Source organism: Homarus americanus, unplaced genomic scaffold (genome assembly GCF_018991925.1).
Source record: "Homarus americanus isolate GMGI-L3 unplaced genomic scaffold, GMGI_Hamer_2.0 scaffold14393, whole genome shotgun sequence".
Classification (NCBI taxonomy): Eukaryota; Metazoa; Arthropoda; class Malacostraca; order Decapoda; family Nephropidae; genus Homarus; species Homarus americanus.
In genome coordinates, this window is record NW_024730271.1 from 52867 (window position 1) to 71343 (window position 18477).

Sequence of the window (18477 nt, forward strand, 5' to 3'; positions counted from 1 at the left end):
TGGTTGGTGAGGGTACTCAGAGGAGGACCAGCTTGTGGGTCGCCAGCGTGGCGGGAGCGAGGGCCGCCAGGCAGGGGCGGAGGAGGTGGTGTTACTTGAATACTGGCTGTAGGTAGAAAGAGAGCTAGGTCACCACGAGGTCAGGTCTTATATAGCGGAGGTAGGAGTGGCTTAATAGTTGACCTCAGTCATGTAAGGCGGGCTGGTTGCTGACCTAGATCACGAGGCATACACTGGGGAATTCGCAGGGTCGGCTACTCAGCGACAAACAGCGTTTGTAGGGGAGGAATTCACTACAATACTCCCCCTTCCCTCCAGGCGGTGTAGGAGACTTGTTGTCTGCAGGGTTGCATGGCACATGTGAGGCAGAACGGGCGGTTGTAGGGGTATCGAGATTGTGGGGTATGAGATGTTTGGTTCACACTCAGGATGGGTTGGAGAAAGGAAACTCACAATGTGCTCTCTATATACATGTTGTATTGGATGTACAATGCAGCTTGGTGCTGGGAAGGCAGCATGGTTACAAGCGTGATGTAGAGAGAGCTGGTTGGTGAGGACGCTCAGAGAAGGACAGCTTGTGGGTCGCCATGCTCGCCAGCGGGAGAGAGGACCGCCAGGCAGGCGGAGGAGGACCGCCAGGCAGGCGGAGGTGTTGCTGGCTGCGGCTGTAGGTAGAAAGAGAGACAGATCACCACGAGGTCAGGTCTTAAATAGCGGGGGTAGGCGTGGCTTAGCAGTTGACCCCCGCTCCGTGGTGTATGGCGGCGCTGGTTGACCCAGACCACGAGGCATACACTGGGGAATTGGTGGGGTCGGCTAGGCAGCGACAAACAGCGTTTGTAGGGGAGAATTCCACTACAAGATATTAATGTTGTCTAGCACTCAGGATGGAAGGAAACTCTAATGTGGTTTTCTTGTATAATATAAGTTATATGATAGACAGTCTGGTGCTGGAGGTGCCGTGTGGTGAGGAGCTGCTCAGTAGAAGCGTTCGGTGGGTAGCGTGGTGAAGGAGGTAGATGTGCAGGAGCTTCGTTAGAGAAGATGTTGCCTGTTGCTGGCCTCCTGGTTGAATGAATGCTAACAGCGTGGAGCTTGCTGGAGGAGGTGTTGCTTGTTCAGGAAGATGGGCAGAATCAATCTCAATGGAGAGACAGAGCTTATATACCCAGCAGCAGCCGCCAGTCCTCTATGAATCATGTTGGGAAAACCCAGAAAGTTGCCGGTGACTAGTTTCGTTGCTAAGCAACCGTACCATCTGGCGTCAGCTCTCGCTTGGTTGCTAGGAGACGGCACGTCGGAATGCGATACGCAGTTGTAGGGGAGACGTCCACTACACGGTGCATGCTACATGTGAGACATAACGGTGAGGGCGTGGATGAGCCGGCCGCTAGGGGAGACAATTGTCTAGACACACGAGATCTGTGGGAGAAGAGAGAGAGAAAAAGGGTGTGTGGGGGCGATGAATGTTGTGCTTCTGTAGCTGCAGGGGCAGTGTCCTCATGGTCACTGGCTGGGATGACTGGGTCAGGGGCGACTTCAGGAGGAGGGTCTATGATAGGAGCAGGTTCTACAACAGCAGCAGGATCCACGACGGCAGCAGGGTGCAGGACAGTAGCAGGGAGTGCCTGAGGGAAAAAAAACGGTGTGTGGGGGCGATGAATGCTGTGCTTCCCCCTCGGCAGGTACAGAGTTCTCAGATGTGCCTGCTGGGGTCGGTAGGACGTGGTGCTTGGGGCAGGAAGAGGAGCTGGTGTCTGCTTAGAGAAGCAGTGCTGCTCTAGGGTGTCTAACCTGCGGTGTAGAGACAGTAGCTGCCTCTGTGTGGATAAGCCAGTCTTCCATGTTGCTTAAAGACTGGGAGAGTGATCGGTTTCTCCTCCATCCTGTGTGAGTGCGAATCTCCGGGGGTCACCATTTGTGGGGTACGAGATGTTTGGTTCACACTCAGGATGGGATGGAGAAAGGAAACTCACAATGTGCTCTCTGTATACATATTGTATTGGATGTACAGTGCAGTTCAGTTTGGTGCTGGGAAGTGGCAGCGTGGTTACAAACGTGATGTAGAGAGAGCTGGTTGGTGAGGATGCTCAGAGGAGGACCAGCTTGTGGGTCGCCATGCTCGCCGGCGGGAGCGAGGACCGCCAGGCAGGCGGAGGAGGAGGAGGTGTTGCTGGCTGGTTGGTGTAGGTAGAAAAGAGGCAGGTCACCACGAGGTCAGGTCTTAAATAGCGGGGGGTAGGCGTGGCTTAGTAGTTGACCTCCGTGATGTATGGCGGCGCTGGTTGACCCAGACCACGAGGCACACACTGTGGAATTCACGGGGTCGGCTACTCAGCGACAAACAGCGTTTGTAGGGGAGAAATCCACTACAATCTTACTGTAGCTATCTCTCTCTCTCTCTCTCTCTCTCTCTCTCTCTCTCTCTCTCTCTCTCTTCTAGTTTATCTTACTGTGGCGGTAACATACTTAAATTCTTGCTTCATATCTATATTTTCTATTAATCTTTTCTTGTGTATATATATTAATAATTTTATAATCCTGAATCTTTCTCTCTATAAGTAGCCTATCTATTTTATATTTATTGGCTTATAATCTAACTTCAGTAGCAATTGGAATTTCATGGCTATCCCCAGGAACAATATCATGGAATGCCATTCGTACTGGCAGACTCGACACTCACTTACTTAACAAATGTTACAAATAATAAAGACAGTTAAAGCTTTCAACATCACTCACACAGGATCTTGTATGCCTTAACTGTAATCAGACATCTCTAAGTTTACTCAAGACAATAGTGTTCTCTCTCACATTCAAATTCACTTTATAGAGAGGTTGGTTTCAGGAAGTCAGAGAAAATGGACTGTCCAAGCTTGGGAGCGATGAGAAAACGGACGCCTCAGATGGGAGACTCAATAAAGCAGGCATAGCTACATGTTTTGTGGGCTAGTGAGCGTAATATGAATCGTCTGATTTTACGTTAACTGACGTGTATGACCGTGGTCACTACACATTTTTTTCTATATTTACGATTTCTTTCCGTTCTTTTTTTTTCGCCCCCCAGGCTCCGTTGTGGGTCGTTTGACCTGTGCCCGGGTGGGCTAATTCCCGTAAAAAAAAAAAAACTACCCTGAGGGATTGGAGCGCCTGAACTTGCCTAGCTTATACTAAAGACGGGCAAGGGGCGACCTAATTGAGGTGTATAAGCATTTCAAGGGGCACTACTCAGTCGAGTGTCCCAGGGCCGGATTAAGCTTAATATGGGCCTGAGGCACGGATCAACTTGGGCCCCCTACCCTCAAGGTATATATAAATAACAAGAACAGAATATACCCAAATTTATCAATAATTTCATCAATATTAAGCTTCTGCAAAATAACACATTTCATGTTCATAAGAGACAGAAAATTGAGACGTTGCTAGGACATCGTTGAACGAAGTTCATGTTTTATACGCTTCAACTTCGAGAATGTTTGGATTTGGGGGCCCCTTAGAGTCGGGGGGCCTGAGGCTAATGCCTCAAGTGCCTCATGGTTAATCCGGCACTGGAGTGTCCTTACTTGGAGCTGGCGGACGCTCGCCCCACACGACGCCACAGCTCAAGATTGAAGAAGCTGCAGGCCCAGAAAACTGTGAGGGCAAACTTTTTCGGAGTGAGAGTTGTGAACTCTTGGAACAATCTACCAGAAAGTGTTGTGATGGCACCGAGTGTGAGCACTTTCAAGACAAGAACTTGACCAACACTGGAGCAGGTTCAGGTACATTCAGGAGCCGGTGCATGCCCAGTACTTACCAATAGCGCGTAACAGAGACGTGACCGATAGCCCAAGCGACTAACGAGCCGATCATTTGGTGAAGAGGATAAAAGTTGATTCCAATGTACCCTGCTGGACCACTGCCCGCACGATAGTTTAAAAGTTATCTAATTTCCATAAAATTAAATGCGAAATTTTAATTATTAGTCCAATAAATTTCAGACTCGGTTAGTTTATACATATTTATCGCTATAAAATATATGATAAATATACCGGTATAATTAAACTTGGTGTTCACATTCGGACGCAGGAGGTGTCGAGGTGGGCGGTGTAAACACTCACGAGACCACCAGGCATGAGGGCGGCCACCAATAGACACCAAAATGACAGCTGATGTAGACTATGATGAAAACAGCCACAGTAAGATAATCACATTGTTCATGAACATTATTATTTATATGGAGGTTACTTAGATATTAGAGTTTCCTAACTTAATATTCATGCACAACCGTATTTCCTTGTTAATGGAAAGTTCATTTTCCCAGTTTGGGAGTTGCACTTAGCCATTTATTTATTTTAATCACATAGTTTATGTTGATAGACTCAAAGAGCCTTTAATAAGTGAAAAAGTGAGGATAGACCATAGATGAATGAAGTGTTGGGAGTCTAATTTTCCTATTACCATTTTAGTCCTTATGGCTATTTTATTTTTTACATTAATAATGGAATCCGGACAAAGCCCCCATATGAAAAAGCCCCCTGGACAAAGCCCTTTCAGTTAAAGTGCAAAATAGGACAACAGCCCCTCAGTTACAGTGCAAAATAGGTTCGGTTATATTACACAAGGCTATATTGGGTTAGATTAGGTTAGGTTAGTTTAGCTATGACAGTCATATGATATAATATTTTACGTGTCAGTGCTTTCTTGATTAAAATTGGTAAAATTTTAGTTTCGGTCATCCCTGTATTTAGATATCCAAACCTTGTTATTCCGGCGGTTTATGACGTGTTTTGAGAGATTTGGACCTTCATATAGGTCGGAAATCACTAGTTTATGTGACTTTCCCCCACCCCAAACCCTGGGTTCCCACTGAGTGTCCCCCATTACCGTTGCATAAGAGGGGGGATCTCAAAAACTAATGATTTTTGGTAGAAATGAAGGTCAAAATCATTCAAAAAACGTAAAAAAAAGTTTGAAAATCATTGTTTGGATATATAAATATACAGGGCTGACAAACTAAAATTTTACCAATTTTAATCAAAAAAGCATTGACATGTAAAATATTATACCATTAGACTGCAGTAGCTAAACTAACTTAGCTAACCTAATCTAACCCAACCCAAGCCAGCATTTTAAGTACAACTCCTCCCCGACTTACGACGGGGTTAGGGACTCAAATCCAGGTCGTAAGTCGAAACGGTCGTAAGTCGAAAATGCTTAAATAATACATAGAAAATCTAAAATGGGTGTCTCTTTTTCTTCTCAGCACCACAAAACTTTCACTTTTAAGCTTACCAGCCATTTTAAAGTGAATTACAAACGAAAATTTTGTCTGTGTACTGACGTTGAGACTCGAAAATACGTAATTTTAAAAATTTTGGTACGACTGAGGCATGTCATAAGTGCAGGTGGTCGTAAGCCGAGTAGGTCGTAAGTCGGGGAGGAGCTGTATTATACAGGAGCATATATTAATGCAGCCATAAAAATGAACATTATAGAAGGATCATCATAATGTATCTACTATGTAGTCAAAGTCAACAAACAAATACTGTACAGTAAAGTACAATATTCCAGAGTGCATTAAGTGTTCAGATTCATTTAGAGTTCATTTTACTTACACACACACGCATATATATATATATATATATATATATATATATATATATATATATATATATATATATATATATATATATATATATATATATATATATATATATACAATCAACACTCTCAACTCCACCAGGATTCGAACCCACGCACAAGGCTTCATGATTGTATGTAGAAGTCCGTTTTTATTAATGAAATATATATATATATATATATATATATATATATATATATATATATATATATATATATATATATATATATATATATATATATATATATATATATATATATATATATATATATATATATATATATATATATATATATATATATATATATATATTAGTCTGTACTCACCCTGAAGATGTGAATTACACGAAGTTTGGGAACGTGTTTCTTCTTCCTTGTGGTTATCAGCATATACCCAGATCACGCTACACTCATAGTGATTTATTTATATATATATATATATATATATATATATATATATATATATATATATATATATATATATATATATATATATATATATATATATATATATATATATATATATATATATATATATATATATATATATATATATATATATATATATACAGTGAGTTCTGCTATAACGCGTGTTTTGATAACGCGAATTTGCTCTAACGCGATTTATGAATTCGGAACAATATTTGTATAACGCGATCGCTTGTTTGCTATAACGCGATTTTTGCTTACTATTTCTCCAATTTTGTGGTATTAACTGTGAATATGGTAAAGAAGAATATCTCCAAAAAGCATTCTGATGATAGAATTCCCGGTGATTATCGTAAAAGAAAGGATATAACACTTGAAGAGAAGCTTGATGTTATCAACCTCAAAATCACCCTTCTCCCCCATCAAGTTACATTCATATTTTTTCAAGGTAAAGTGTTAAATTTACTGTATGATTTCATTATTAGATATGAATGTAACATTTATTTAGACTGTGCTATCCTTTGTGTTAGGCTAACTACTAAATTTTTTCGATTTCGAGTAATCTGCACCTAACCCTATTTTCTCCATAAGCCCTGTTATTTCTATTACGCGATTTTCTATAACACGATATTTTACAAGAACACAATTATCGCGTTATAGCAGAACTACCTGTATATATATATATATATATATATATATATATATATATATATATATATATATATATATATATATATATATATATATATATATATATATATATACATACATACATACATAGTACAGTACTTAAAAACAAAATTACGCTGTGTCTGAGTTTTAAATCACCTTCATATATATATATTCTTAAAAATATAGACTGTCTTTACTATATACAGGTAGACAAGTTAGTTTTCACATTCCAAGAGAATGTCGTTTGACGTAAAAAATACGCCTTACCCATTATGTTGCATTTCGGTACTTGGGGTCATACCATGGATTCTGTTAAAATTTCATACAAAGGTACAGCACTGTACTACTTTACATGCTGATTGAGGATCTGGGTTCACAATCTAAAATTTCGAGTAATTAGTGTTAATAAATGACTTCTAAAACAATTAAAGATATTTAGAATACAGTATACAGTGAGTTCTGCTATAACGCGTGTTTTGATGACGCGAATTTGCTCTAACGCGATTTTTGAATAAGGAACGATATTTGTATAACGCGAACGCTTGTTTGCTATAACGCGATTTTTGCTTACTATTTCTCCAATTTTGTGGTATTAACTGTGAATATGGTAAAGAAGAATATCTCCAAGAAGCGTTCTGGTGATAGAATTCCCGGTGATGATCGTAAAAGAAAGGATATAACACTTGAAGAGAAGCTCGATTTTATCAACCTCAAAATCACCCTTCTCCCCCATCAAGTTATATTCATATTTTTTCAAGGTAAAGTGTTACATTTACTGTATGATTTCATTATTAGATATGAATGTATCATTTATTTAGACTGTGCTATCCTTTGTGTTAGGCTAACTACTAAATTTTTTCGATTTCGAGTAATCTGCACCTAACCCTATTTTCTCCATAAGCCCTGTTATTTCTATTACGCGATTTTCTATAACACGATATTTTACAAGAACACAATTATCGCGTTATAGCAGAACTACCTGTACCTGTAATATAACATTTTTAAACAGTTTTGTATGGTAAATAATGAGCACTTGTTAAAGCAAAGAAATTTGACAGAGACTGTGGCTGAACTTGAACTTCGAAGATACAGTAGTATTGTAGAGCAACATGGAGACCAGTTGGAAGAGATTATCGAGGCTCTGGGGCCCCACCCACTGCCACCGTGGGATCCTGTACTTGATCCAGTCAGGCTTAAGGTGAGAGCCTTTGTCTTGCATATGCAATTGAGGTATTATCTTGACATGAACATGGCCAAGTATATGTACCTTATGTTTTATACCTTTTGCAGTTAGACATTCTATAGAGAGAGAATACTGATACATATACAGTATTGTACTGTAAATTAAAAAAAATATATAAATATTATGTTATAATTGTTAAAACGATTTCCACTGTATTATACAGTACTGTATACAGTAAACCCTCGATAACTCGGCACATATGGGGTATGGGGCTCTGGCCTTGCCGAGTTATCCCAAATTCCAAATTATTGAGGCACTTCCCCCTTCCTACAAAAATAAAAAAAATATCGACCCATATATGTGTACATGTAATTACTAAATGTAAAAATGTAAAACTTAACAGAACTGCAGGTGAAGAATGAAGCATCATAGTAGGTGACACAGAGGCATGGTAGGTGATGCAGGTGGCCAGATATGGCTAAGATTTTCCCAGGTAATTTTATATATCTCGGCATTTCCCGAGTTATACTAGTATAACACATTCCAAGACAATATCCATGCCAAGTTGTATGAAATTCCAAGTTATCAAATGCCGAGTTATCGAGGGTTTACTGTATTTCATATCAGTACTTTACCATATTTAAAGAATTTATCTTAATGGAAAAATAATTTTATTTAGGGATCTTCACATTTAAAATTATGTGTATGCTTTTCAGATGGCACCTTTTGAACAACCATCATTAGTTCAACTTATTCAGTCCAACAACAAGTTAGTGAATAAAGTAGTGCTAGCTCTCAGTGCTTTATGCTTAGAAGCAACCGAGTTAGTGGATGAGGCGCGTCAACAACTCTATCCACCTCTTGTGTTATATGGCAATGGAGGTAAGCACTTGTACAGCATTGCTCACTTTTTTTGTGAAAGATTTTTTCTTCCATCATTATGTCTTTAAACTATAAATCAAGAATTCTTGAGCATGAGATTCCAGGATTAGCTGCTAATTTTTTATTTTAAGTAGCTGACTGAATGAGACCCTTAATGTTTTTATGAATTATAGTTACAAGGCCCCACAATAGGTATTGCTTGATGATTCAGGAGTTGTCCATTTACAGTTGGAGAAGAAGGAGAGACAACAGGAGAATCCCAAATATCATTATCACGTATTCTTCCAACTCTCCATCAAGTTTCGTGTTATGTGCGACGTGTCCAAAAAGTTTCTCGGAATGTAATACATCAGATGACATCATTATATTCTTCAGAAAAAAAAGCAAATGGATTTATTGATGTGACTGATGTTCACTTTCAGGTTGGTAATGTGATCATTATTTCACTCACCCTGTCAAGCCTTTTCCTGCTGTGCTATCCAGGAGTTACTAATTCCATTATTCCCTGTTTAGCAATTTAAGGGTTACCTCTCATCCTTGGCAGGATACTATTCCACCTGATTGTGTACACAACTTATTTTATTGCTGAGTATGAAAGTAAGCCAAGTATTCATGTATAGGAAAGGATTAAACTCCTCTAATCCAGCCAAGTATTAAACCCAGAATTTACATAAATACTGATAAAAAAAAAGTAAGTTTTATTGTGGTAGCAGAGTGGGAGGCTTTTGCAGCCAATAGAAATACTACCACGGGAGTAGCAATAATAAATCTTCTAACAATATTTAACTTGTTAATTTCTCATATTCTACTGGAGAAGTTTTAGGTTCACTTATACTGTAAACAAAAGGAAAACACTCCTTAATGCAGGTTTGTGCTCACAGAACATCTCCAACTCCTCTTTTAATTAATGTACTCATGTCATCTCTTCTTTAACATTATTCCTTTTTCGCTTAAGTTTGGGGTGGATGAAGGTGTATAAAAACGAGAAAGAAGGGATGAATAATAGGGAATATACGGTACTGTAAGACATATATATAAAAGGCAACAGGAAAGAGCTGATGAAATACTGAACTCCAATATCAGAACTTATCATTTACTTACAAGTTCTATCCATAGAAACTAATATGATGCAAGAATGCCCATCTTCACACTTTGATTTATTATTTCACCCCTTATCGGCTTACTAACTATTTTGTCAGTTGTTCTGTTCTTTATTATTGTACTTTGTTATAAACCTTATTCTTCAATGTTAGTGTAGGAGGAAACCTGCAGTGTTTGGTGTCTGAGCCAGGACTCAAACCCATGACATAACGGGGAAAGATATGCACATTACCACTTGTATTATTATTATTACAGAATTATTATTTTTTAAATCTTCCTCTGACAAAAAACTTAAAATTCATCCAAACTCATTATGTAGAGTGTTAGACACAACTTATTATTAAAGACTATTCATGTTATTTTTTACTTACAGGTCATGTATGAGCATCTGGGTATCCTCCTGGGTACTCTTATCACCCTGGATGAAGTTGTAATAGGAAACTCACTCTTACATGAACACTGGGGAGCTTATCGTCGTCTGGTGCGCTCTGCTGGGTCAGATCAACAGAGGTTTGGTCACGATAAAAACAGTTTACAGCCCCTTGAGAAGATGCTGAGTGATGTAGAGAATCTTGTGATGCAAGGATCAATGTTTTTGGTAAGAAATATATGTGTGACCGGTTACGGATGCTTGAGACCCGATCATGTACTTTATGTAAAGGAAATGTGATTTTTGTATTGCAGTACTGTATTGTGCGATACATATTGATATGTTTGAATCTTAGAATATATTGTATATACAGTATTAGGAAGATGTACTGTATGTTTTTTTTAAGTTTTCAGATTATGCAAAATATTGAGATTAGATGTTATGATGTTTACATAAAGTAGCATTACAGTGTTATTGCTTTTTTGTCAACCAATATGAAAATCAGGCTGAATGCAGTATATGAAACACATTTCTTTTATAAAATTTGTAAATTATTTTTCTTCATAAAATCCTAAGAATTTTTGTACAAAGCGTTTTCCTTATTGTTCATAAGCATAATTTGTGTCGTTTCCTCAGTCTGTGGTGCGACAGCCATACGACTGTGACGGACTCACTGTGACTAGGAATGGAACATTACGAGAAGAGATGATGAATGTGATACTGGGATGGTGTGGTCAGGTGAGTCTACATTGTTACAGATAAGGTACAGTATTATGCTCACACACAAGAATGATCTGATAGGGTACCAGCCTGAAGTTGAAGCCAAAAGTTTGATGCTGTATAGAATGAAGGGATCCAGTAGAGTCACTACTTATGGAAAAATAGGCTTAACCCCTACGCCCCGGTTGACATTCCGCAACGTCCATCTAGGGCGCCCCGGTTGATGTTCCGGAACACTCGCCTTTTCATGGCATTGTTTGAATGCTCAGCGCGGGTTATTACGTTCCAGCGTGACTACAGTGTTTGCCTGTCACGCTACACGCTCGGCCACAGGGAAGCTTCCTGAATGTAAGTACAGTCGGCCCTTAACATACGCTGGGGTTACGTAACAGCAGAGATAGCTGTGGATGTTAAAAATCCGCGTATATGTGCTGCCCGCCCCCCCCCCCCAAAAAAAACCTGGCTCCCATGTCCTTATTTACCGTATATACCTGTGTGTAGTTCGAGTTTTTAAGACCAAATTATTTGGCAAAAAATTGGGGGTCGACCTCTAAAAGGGTAATAGTTTCGTTAGGTTGAAAAATATTTACCAGTAACTACCAGTAAACAATGGAAATGATGCACCAACGCACCACCAGCTGTGAGCGTCGGTACAGTTGCCAGGGCAGATCTCTTGCGTCATCATAGCATGCCCAAAGTAGCCAAATCCATGGTATGGTAACACAGGACGATGTAAAACATAAAGTATTCATTTATTAAAGTTTATTTATAGATACTGGACAAAAATTTTTTGTTCATTACATTTGAAACATCAATCTTTGTTAATTAAATTTGAAACAAAAGAAAACTACGATACCGTATTTTCATTAAAATATTACATCACAAGTATATTTTACCTTAACTGTGACTGAATGAATATACGTATTCTGAGAAATAAATATAGAAATGTAATATTTTTGCTGGAATGATGAACATATTACAGTGGAAAGTGGGATAAAATCATGACAAAAACAATGACTTTCGCTTTCTTTCGTTATTCAAAAGATTTTACCGTAATCGCTTTTCGAATGGTTTTCAGTTAAAAAACTGTTGTACTCGTACTGTATTACAATAATATTCTATCCTATCATTAGCCTTATAATCCCACAACTGAAAACCATTCGAAAAGCGATTTCGGTAACATCTTTTGAACGAAAGAAAGAGAAAGTCATTGCTTTCGTCACAATTTTATCCCACTTTCCACTGTAATACGTACATCATTTCAGCAAAAATATTACATTTCCATGTTCTCAGAAATAAATGGTAGTTTTGTTGAAACGTAATGTACAGTATTTAATATTAAAATGCAAAAATAGCTATAAAAACAATTAATACACCCGTAATGTACTGGCTGGCATCTCGTCCCTGCTCCCGCGTCCAAGGTCACCACTCCTCCCAACTCGCTCCCTCCGCTCCCTCCTGCGCCTCCTCCACCTCCTCACCGTCACTACTGCCGACAACAAACACAAATGTTTTGTGAATAACTGCACCTCCACTTCCTATGTACAGTACTGAACTGTACTGTGCTGTGCATTTTTACAAACAATAAACATGGCAAGAAAAGCTAATAAAAAAAAAGAGATAAAAATTTCACTTTACTGTACAGTTCCTATCCTCGGCGACAGGACGGGGGTCATCGGGCTCATCGTCACTCAATTCCATAACGGGTGGTGAAGTGGGGGCGATGGTGAATTCAGCTGCTTCCTCACTGCCGCCAGTGATTGATGGTGTTAAATCTCTCCTTCGGTGATCAAAGAACATGGTGATGGGGAGTTGTCGTCTCTTTCATTCATTTCTTCCATGATGTTTTTGTATGGAGCGAAAACGTCATCCATCCCTCGCATGAATTTCAGGGCACGCACCATGGAGGGGTCCATACTATAGGCCAGGTTTTTCAGTGCCTCAATATTCCTGGTCATCTCCCCCAACTTCTCCAACGTTATTTCTTGGTGCTCTTCCTCTTCCTCATTCTCTTTCCCTTTCGCTTCCTCTTCCTTGCCTGAGTCTACTAACTCCTGTAGATCCTCCTCGGTCAGCTCAGTGTCGTGCTCTTCAATTAGCTCCCTAATCTCGTTCTCTGCCATGTCCTGGAAGCCTTCAGCAGCCACTTTCCTTGACAATGCCAGGGTCTTTCTGAATATTTTCATTAAAATCCATCAAAATCATTTTCCTTGTCATCGTCTTAAGCACCAAACAGCTCCTCCCAGTCTTCTCCTTGAACAGGGCTAGAGGGTACGTGTTTTTCGAATTTTTTTCAATTAAAAAAATGTTACAGCACATGTATATTTTACCTAAACTGTGCCTGAATGAATATATTCTCAGAAATAAATAGTAGTTTTGCTGAAACGTGATGTATTTCAATGTAAAGTAGGATAAAATACATGACGAAAACAAAAGACTTTACCTAACCTTCCAATGTTCAAGAGATGTTACTCTTTTTTTAATAGTTTTCGGTTAAAATACTGTTATATTACAATGATATTATATTCATACTGTGCTTGATATACTACATTCACGGAAATGTAATATTTTTGCTGAAATGACGTACGTATTACAGTGGAAAGTGACGAAAACAATGACTTTCGCTTTCTTTCGTTCAAAAGATGTTACCGTAATCTCTTTTCGAATGGTTTTCAGTTAAAAAAACTGTTGCATCACAAGTGAATTAGGATAGAATATTATTGTAATACAACAGTTTTTTAACTGAAAACCATTCGAAAAGCGATTACGGTAACATCTTTTGAACGAAAGAAAGCGAGTCATTGCTTTCGTCACTTTCCACTGTAATACGTAGGTCATTTCAGCAAAATATTACATTTCCATATTCTCAGAAATAAATAGTAGTTTTGCTGAAACGTAATGCATTTCAATGTAAATTAGGATAAACTACATGAAAACAAAAGACTTTACCTAATCTTCCGATGTTCAAGATATGTTACTCATTTTTTTAGTAGTTTTCGGTTAAAATACTCTTATATTAGTGATATTTTATTCATACTGTGCTTGATATAATACATTCACGGAAATGTAATATTTTTGCAACTACAATGCTGATGTCAACACAAGCGTGGTTACAGCGAGACTGACTGAGTAAGGGAGAGCTATGCGTGTGTGTGTGAGGTTGCGGGAGCGGGCGGTGTCCCGTGTTCGGTGCCGCGCGCGAGTTGAATGGCGCGCGATTTGAATGTACTTCAATTCCTGCAATGTACAGAATATTCTCCTCAAGGCAATCCACAGAGACTGTTTGTCCAATTTATCATGTTGTATCAAGGTAATATTCAAAATGAATTATTTATAGGAAATAAGTATTATGATCAGTAAATATATGCATTGCTGGCCATCCCGAACACAAAGGCAAGCAAAAAATGGCTGCTAAGCGCATAGTGACCACGAGTGCTAGCCGTCAAAACAACAACGTCCCCTTATCTTCCTCGCCACTGCTGCCCCGGGTAAGTTTCTAGAAGGTCAATATATAGTCTTTCTTACTTCTTTTTGATTATTTTACCATTTAAAAGGGTTAAAAATTATTTTTGGAAAAGTTGATTTTTCCAAAAATGCCCTAAGCACCCTAGCCCAGGACTTAGGGGTTAAACCCTTGAATCAGAGGTACTTACCTGGTACATCCTCTTACACTAAGCCTCGCATCAGAAGGACGTATCTGGTATGTCCTTTGACCTTCATGACAGTAGGAAAAGCTGGGAGGGTGAAGATATATATATATATATATATATATATATATATATAACCACTTAATGTAACTGAGGGTCCCGTAATGTGATAGCCAAATATGGGGAATGAAATGGAGTCCGCCGATCCCCAACACTTTTTACAACTTTTGTATAACATATATCAACCATGTTGTATAGTCACTAAGAGAAATATCAATAATATTAGGTTTTTAACACTTACATTAGTAGAAAAAATGGCTGGGCACACGGGGATGGGCGGTTGGTTCCGAGGCAGAGGGCAGATTATTGGCCCTCACCTGTGTCACTTGTATCAATTGTATCACTATCCACCACAGAGGCTTGCAGGGCCTCTTTGTCAAACTCCCCAAAGTCCATATAAGTCCATATCCTCACCATAATTATCACTATCACTGACTTGGGCCGGCTGTGGTGGGTGGCGGGTGAAGAACTGGTAATGTTTTGATGACTGGGCGACCTTGTGCGCACCATGTTTGCGCAGCTTACACAACATGGCGGATGGCTGGAGGTTTGGATCCAAAAATGGCGCAGCTCGCCAACCGCTCTCCGCGTAAAGGGGTACACGCACCGCGGAATGTGAGCATCCTGGGTTCCGGCAGGGCACCGCGTAAACGTGGAAACGCGGAATGCGGGACCGCGTAAAGTGAGGGTTAACTGTATATATATATATATATATATATATATATATATATAAAATAATTTTTTCTTTTTTTTTTTCTTACTCTTGTGTTCGGTTGAGTACAGTACTTTATTGAGTGTACTGTATTTATCTGTTTTCTGTTTTCTTATCTCTTTACCTGAGTGATCAGCCTGGTCTGTTTATTATTTGTTTGATAAGAGACTGACCACCACGTAGATAATTTTGCAGTTGATTAACCATACAAGTTTACAATATACCTAGACAGTACATATATGCAAACAATGTACACTCGCTCCAAAAAGTATCTTAAACGAAACGCTTTTGTGTGAGACAATATGACCTAACGAATAAAGGATTTTGACATCCCTACCGAAACAACAGGAGTCGCAGTGTTCATTTGGAAATTCGTCAGACCCCACCTTGATGATACTTCTTTGGAGCGAGTGTACCTAGAGCATTCAGTAACTTGGTGGTTGAATGTAACAAACTTTACATTGCACCTAAATTAACCGAAGCTGATGAATTACTCCATCAATACAGTACAACATTCTATTATTAGTACTGTACTGTACAGTAATAGTGAAAATCACTCTTCTCTTGCTGTGGCTTCATTGGCCAAGTATTTTTAGTTTATTTTAACTTTAGCTTTGAATTGTTTGATGCCTGTAAAGGAGATGGACAGCAAGTAATGTGATTAGAACATTTCTCTACATGCATATTACGATGTTCTCCCTAGATTTTTTATTTTATTTTGTAAACTCTTGACAGAAAGAGAATAGCAGCTTTCCTTACCACATTTTCTAATATGTCTGTTGAATATATACTGCTGCCATCATCCATAATAATAATAATAATACTGTAATAATAATAATTAACGATTTATTGAAAGAGCATGGCAGCCGGAAGGCTGAAAATATACAGTTACATAATTTGGGAATGGGTCTTTTGATTTACAAATAATATACAAGTAACAAAGGTGATACAAATATGATATATAATAACTAGGTGGGGAGAAGCTCAAACTACAGGGCATTTCAACATACGAAGTGACAGTGCAAAAAGTAAGATTGACTGGGAGTGAATATTAGCTTGACTGAGCAGTAAAGAAAGGGTTACCGTACTTGCAAAGTATATAGGATGAGGTATGGTGTATAGTGTATACTGAGGTAAAGAAATGTTATTGCAGCTGGAGCAAGGTGGTGGTGAAGACTGGTGGTGTGACTATCAGCCTCAAGTTGTTGGGGTAACTGCCCTGGGTATTCTTCACCAGGTGATATTCAACTCACAGGAAAAGAAGCTTGCCAGAACGCTAATTAGCATCTTCAAGAAGGTAAACCTTACAAATGATATGCATGTGAGAGTGAAAGAAGAGGCAGCGAGAAAATGTATCTATCTAATGTACCTACTCAATGCAAGCCTTTGTTTATTATTAGTTATTCTACTGTATAACTGTACATGAAGCTAAAATTTATGCAAGGTTTTATACTTGAGGTAAAAAATTAGATGTTTACTGTGTTTTGAGAATGTGGCTTCAATAATTTTTTATTTTTGTGTAACTACAGGAGGTCCCCGATTTACGAACGCCCACTTATACGAACGAGGTTAAACTTAAAATTTACAGTATTTTATTTACCCATTGACTTATTTTTTTCTTTCATTTACTGTATTTTGTCATCCTATTTCTTCTTTTGTCTTAAATTAAGTGATTTTAGATGTATATTAGGACTTAAGCTATGAAATACAGTGGTCCCTCGGTTAACGAACACAATTCGTTTCAGAAGGTCGTTCGCTTACCGAAAATTTCGTTAACCGAAACCATTGTAAAAATGGGATTTTGGGTAATTGGTTCCAGCTCACCGAAAATTACATACAAAGTAAAAAAAAAATGCAGTAAAGTACACTTTCTTTGAGGTGTGTATGTAGAAGGCTCCTGGCTGATGATGATGATGATGGGAATTAGAAGTGTGGGCGGAGGAGAAGGGAGAAGAGAAGGAAGTGGGGGTGGAAGAGAAATCACCCCATGCTTGTTGCCGTCATTTCACCCATAAAATTTTAAGTTCACCAGGTGTAATTCAAGATTATTTTCTTTAAATCAACACTGCACTGCTTTATATATTGTCAATATGTTAAATAAATTTCAGAATGACCAATAATTGTAATGTAAAAACGTAAAAATTCAGTAGAAGTCCAAAAATCCGGACTGCTCGGGGATTGGGTCGGTCCGGATTTTTGGATTTTCCGGATTCTCAGGCAGTACTTTTAAATTCAAATTTAAGGAGGAATAAAGAAGAGATGAACAGGTAAATTTTGATAGTCTATTCATTAGCAAATACTCAGACGAGGCTGTGAATTCTGGAATTTTATTCTTTGCCTTTTTTATATCGTTAATTGTAGACTTTCTGATGTCGTATGTTTCCATTAGATCAGTATTGCTCACACCACGTTCTGGTTTCTTAATTATTTCAAGTTTGTCACTCAATTTCAACGTGTTCTTCTTTTGCTTCACACAACGAAGTTTATCTACTTTAGGAGCCATTATTATGGGCTTGTACGTATGCTATACAGTATATGGTAAATGGAAAGAGTAGGACACAATATTAAAAACATTGTCACAGTTTGCTTGCTCGTTTTAAAATGGCGACCGCGTGGTCGCTTGTTGTCGCTGTGCAGCTGTGGCGCTCACGCATGCGCACACACACAAAAGCCCGCCAAATTTAAAAAGTTTGAGTTTTCAAAAAGTCCGGATTCTCAGGTGGTCCGGATTTCTGGCATCCGGATTTTTGGACTTCTACTGTACTCTGTGTTCGAGAGACCCACAAGCAAGATGTTTCCTCCACTGAACAGAGACACAAACTGAGGCTTTGGTGGGTGAGTGAAGTGGCTGATGGGGGCACCAAAAACTAGTTCCCTCTACTGCAATTATGTTAAATAAGTATTAAAATGGCTAAAAATTTTAATATAAAACTTGGACAATTATTGAATAGTACAACCTTCTTGATATTTACTCCAATTTTAACGAATGTAAGCCCAAGAACCGATTTCTGTACAGCTAGACCCCGACTTACTACCACATGGACTTACGTCCATTGGTACTTACGACCTGCTTTGACCGTAC

General features: G+C 38.7%; 1 protein-coding gene across 1 annotated transcript in view; it reads left to right on the forward strand.

Moving 5' to 3' along the window:
- The first annotated feature begins 4058 nt into the window (after window positions 1-4058).
- The window catches only part of LOC121866939 (WASH complex subunit 4-like), a 52857-nt gene continuing 38438 nt past the window's right edge, over window positions 4059-18477 (forward strand). The window contains exons 1-7 of the mRNA XM_042366690.1: window positions 4059-4175; window positions 7779-7918; window positions 8620-8785; window positions 9014-9207; window positions 10260-10484; window positions 10893-10994; window positions 16549-16692. Coding sequence (XP_042222624.1) covers window positions 4139-4175; window positions 7779-7918; window positions 8620-8785; window positions 9014-9207; window positions 10260-10484; window positions 10893-10994; window positions 16549-16692 — 1008 coding nt within the window. The 5' untranslated portion in view covers window positions 4059-4138. The remainder of the gene's footprint in view (window positions 4176-7778; window positions 7919-8619; window positions 8786-9013; window positions 9208-10259; window positions 10485-10892; window positions 10995-16548; window positions 16693-18477) is intronic.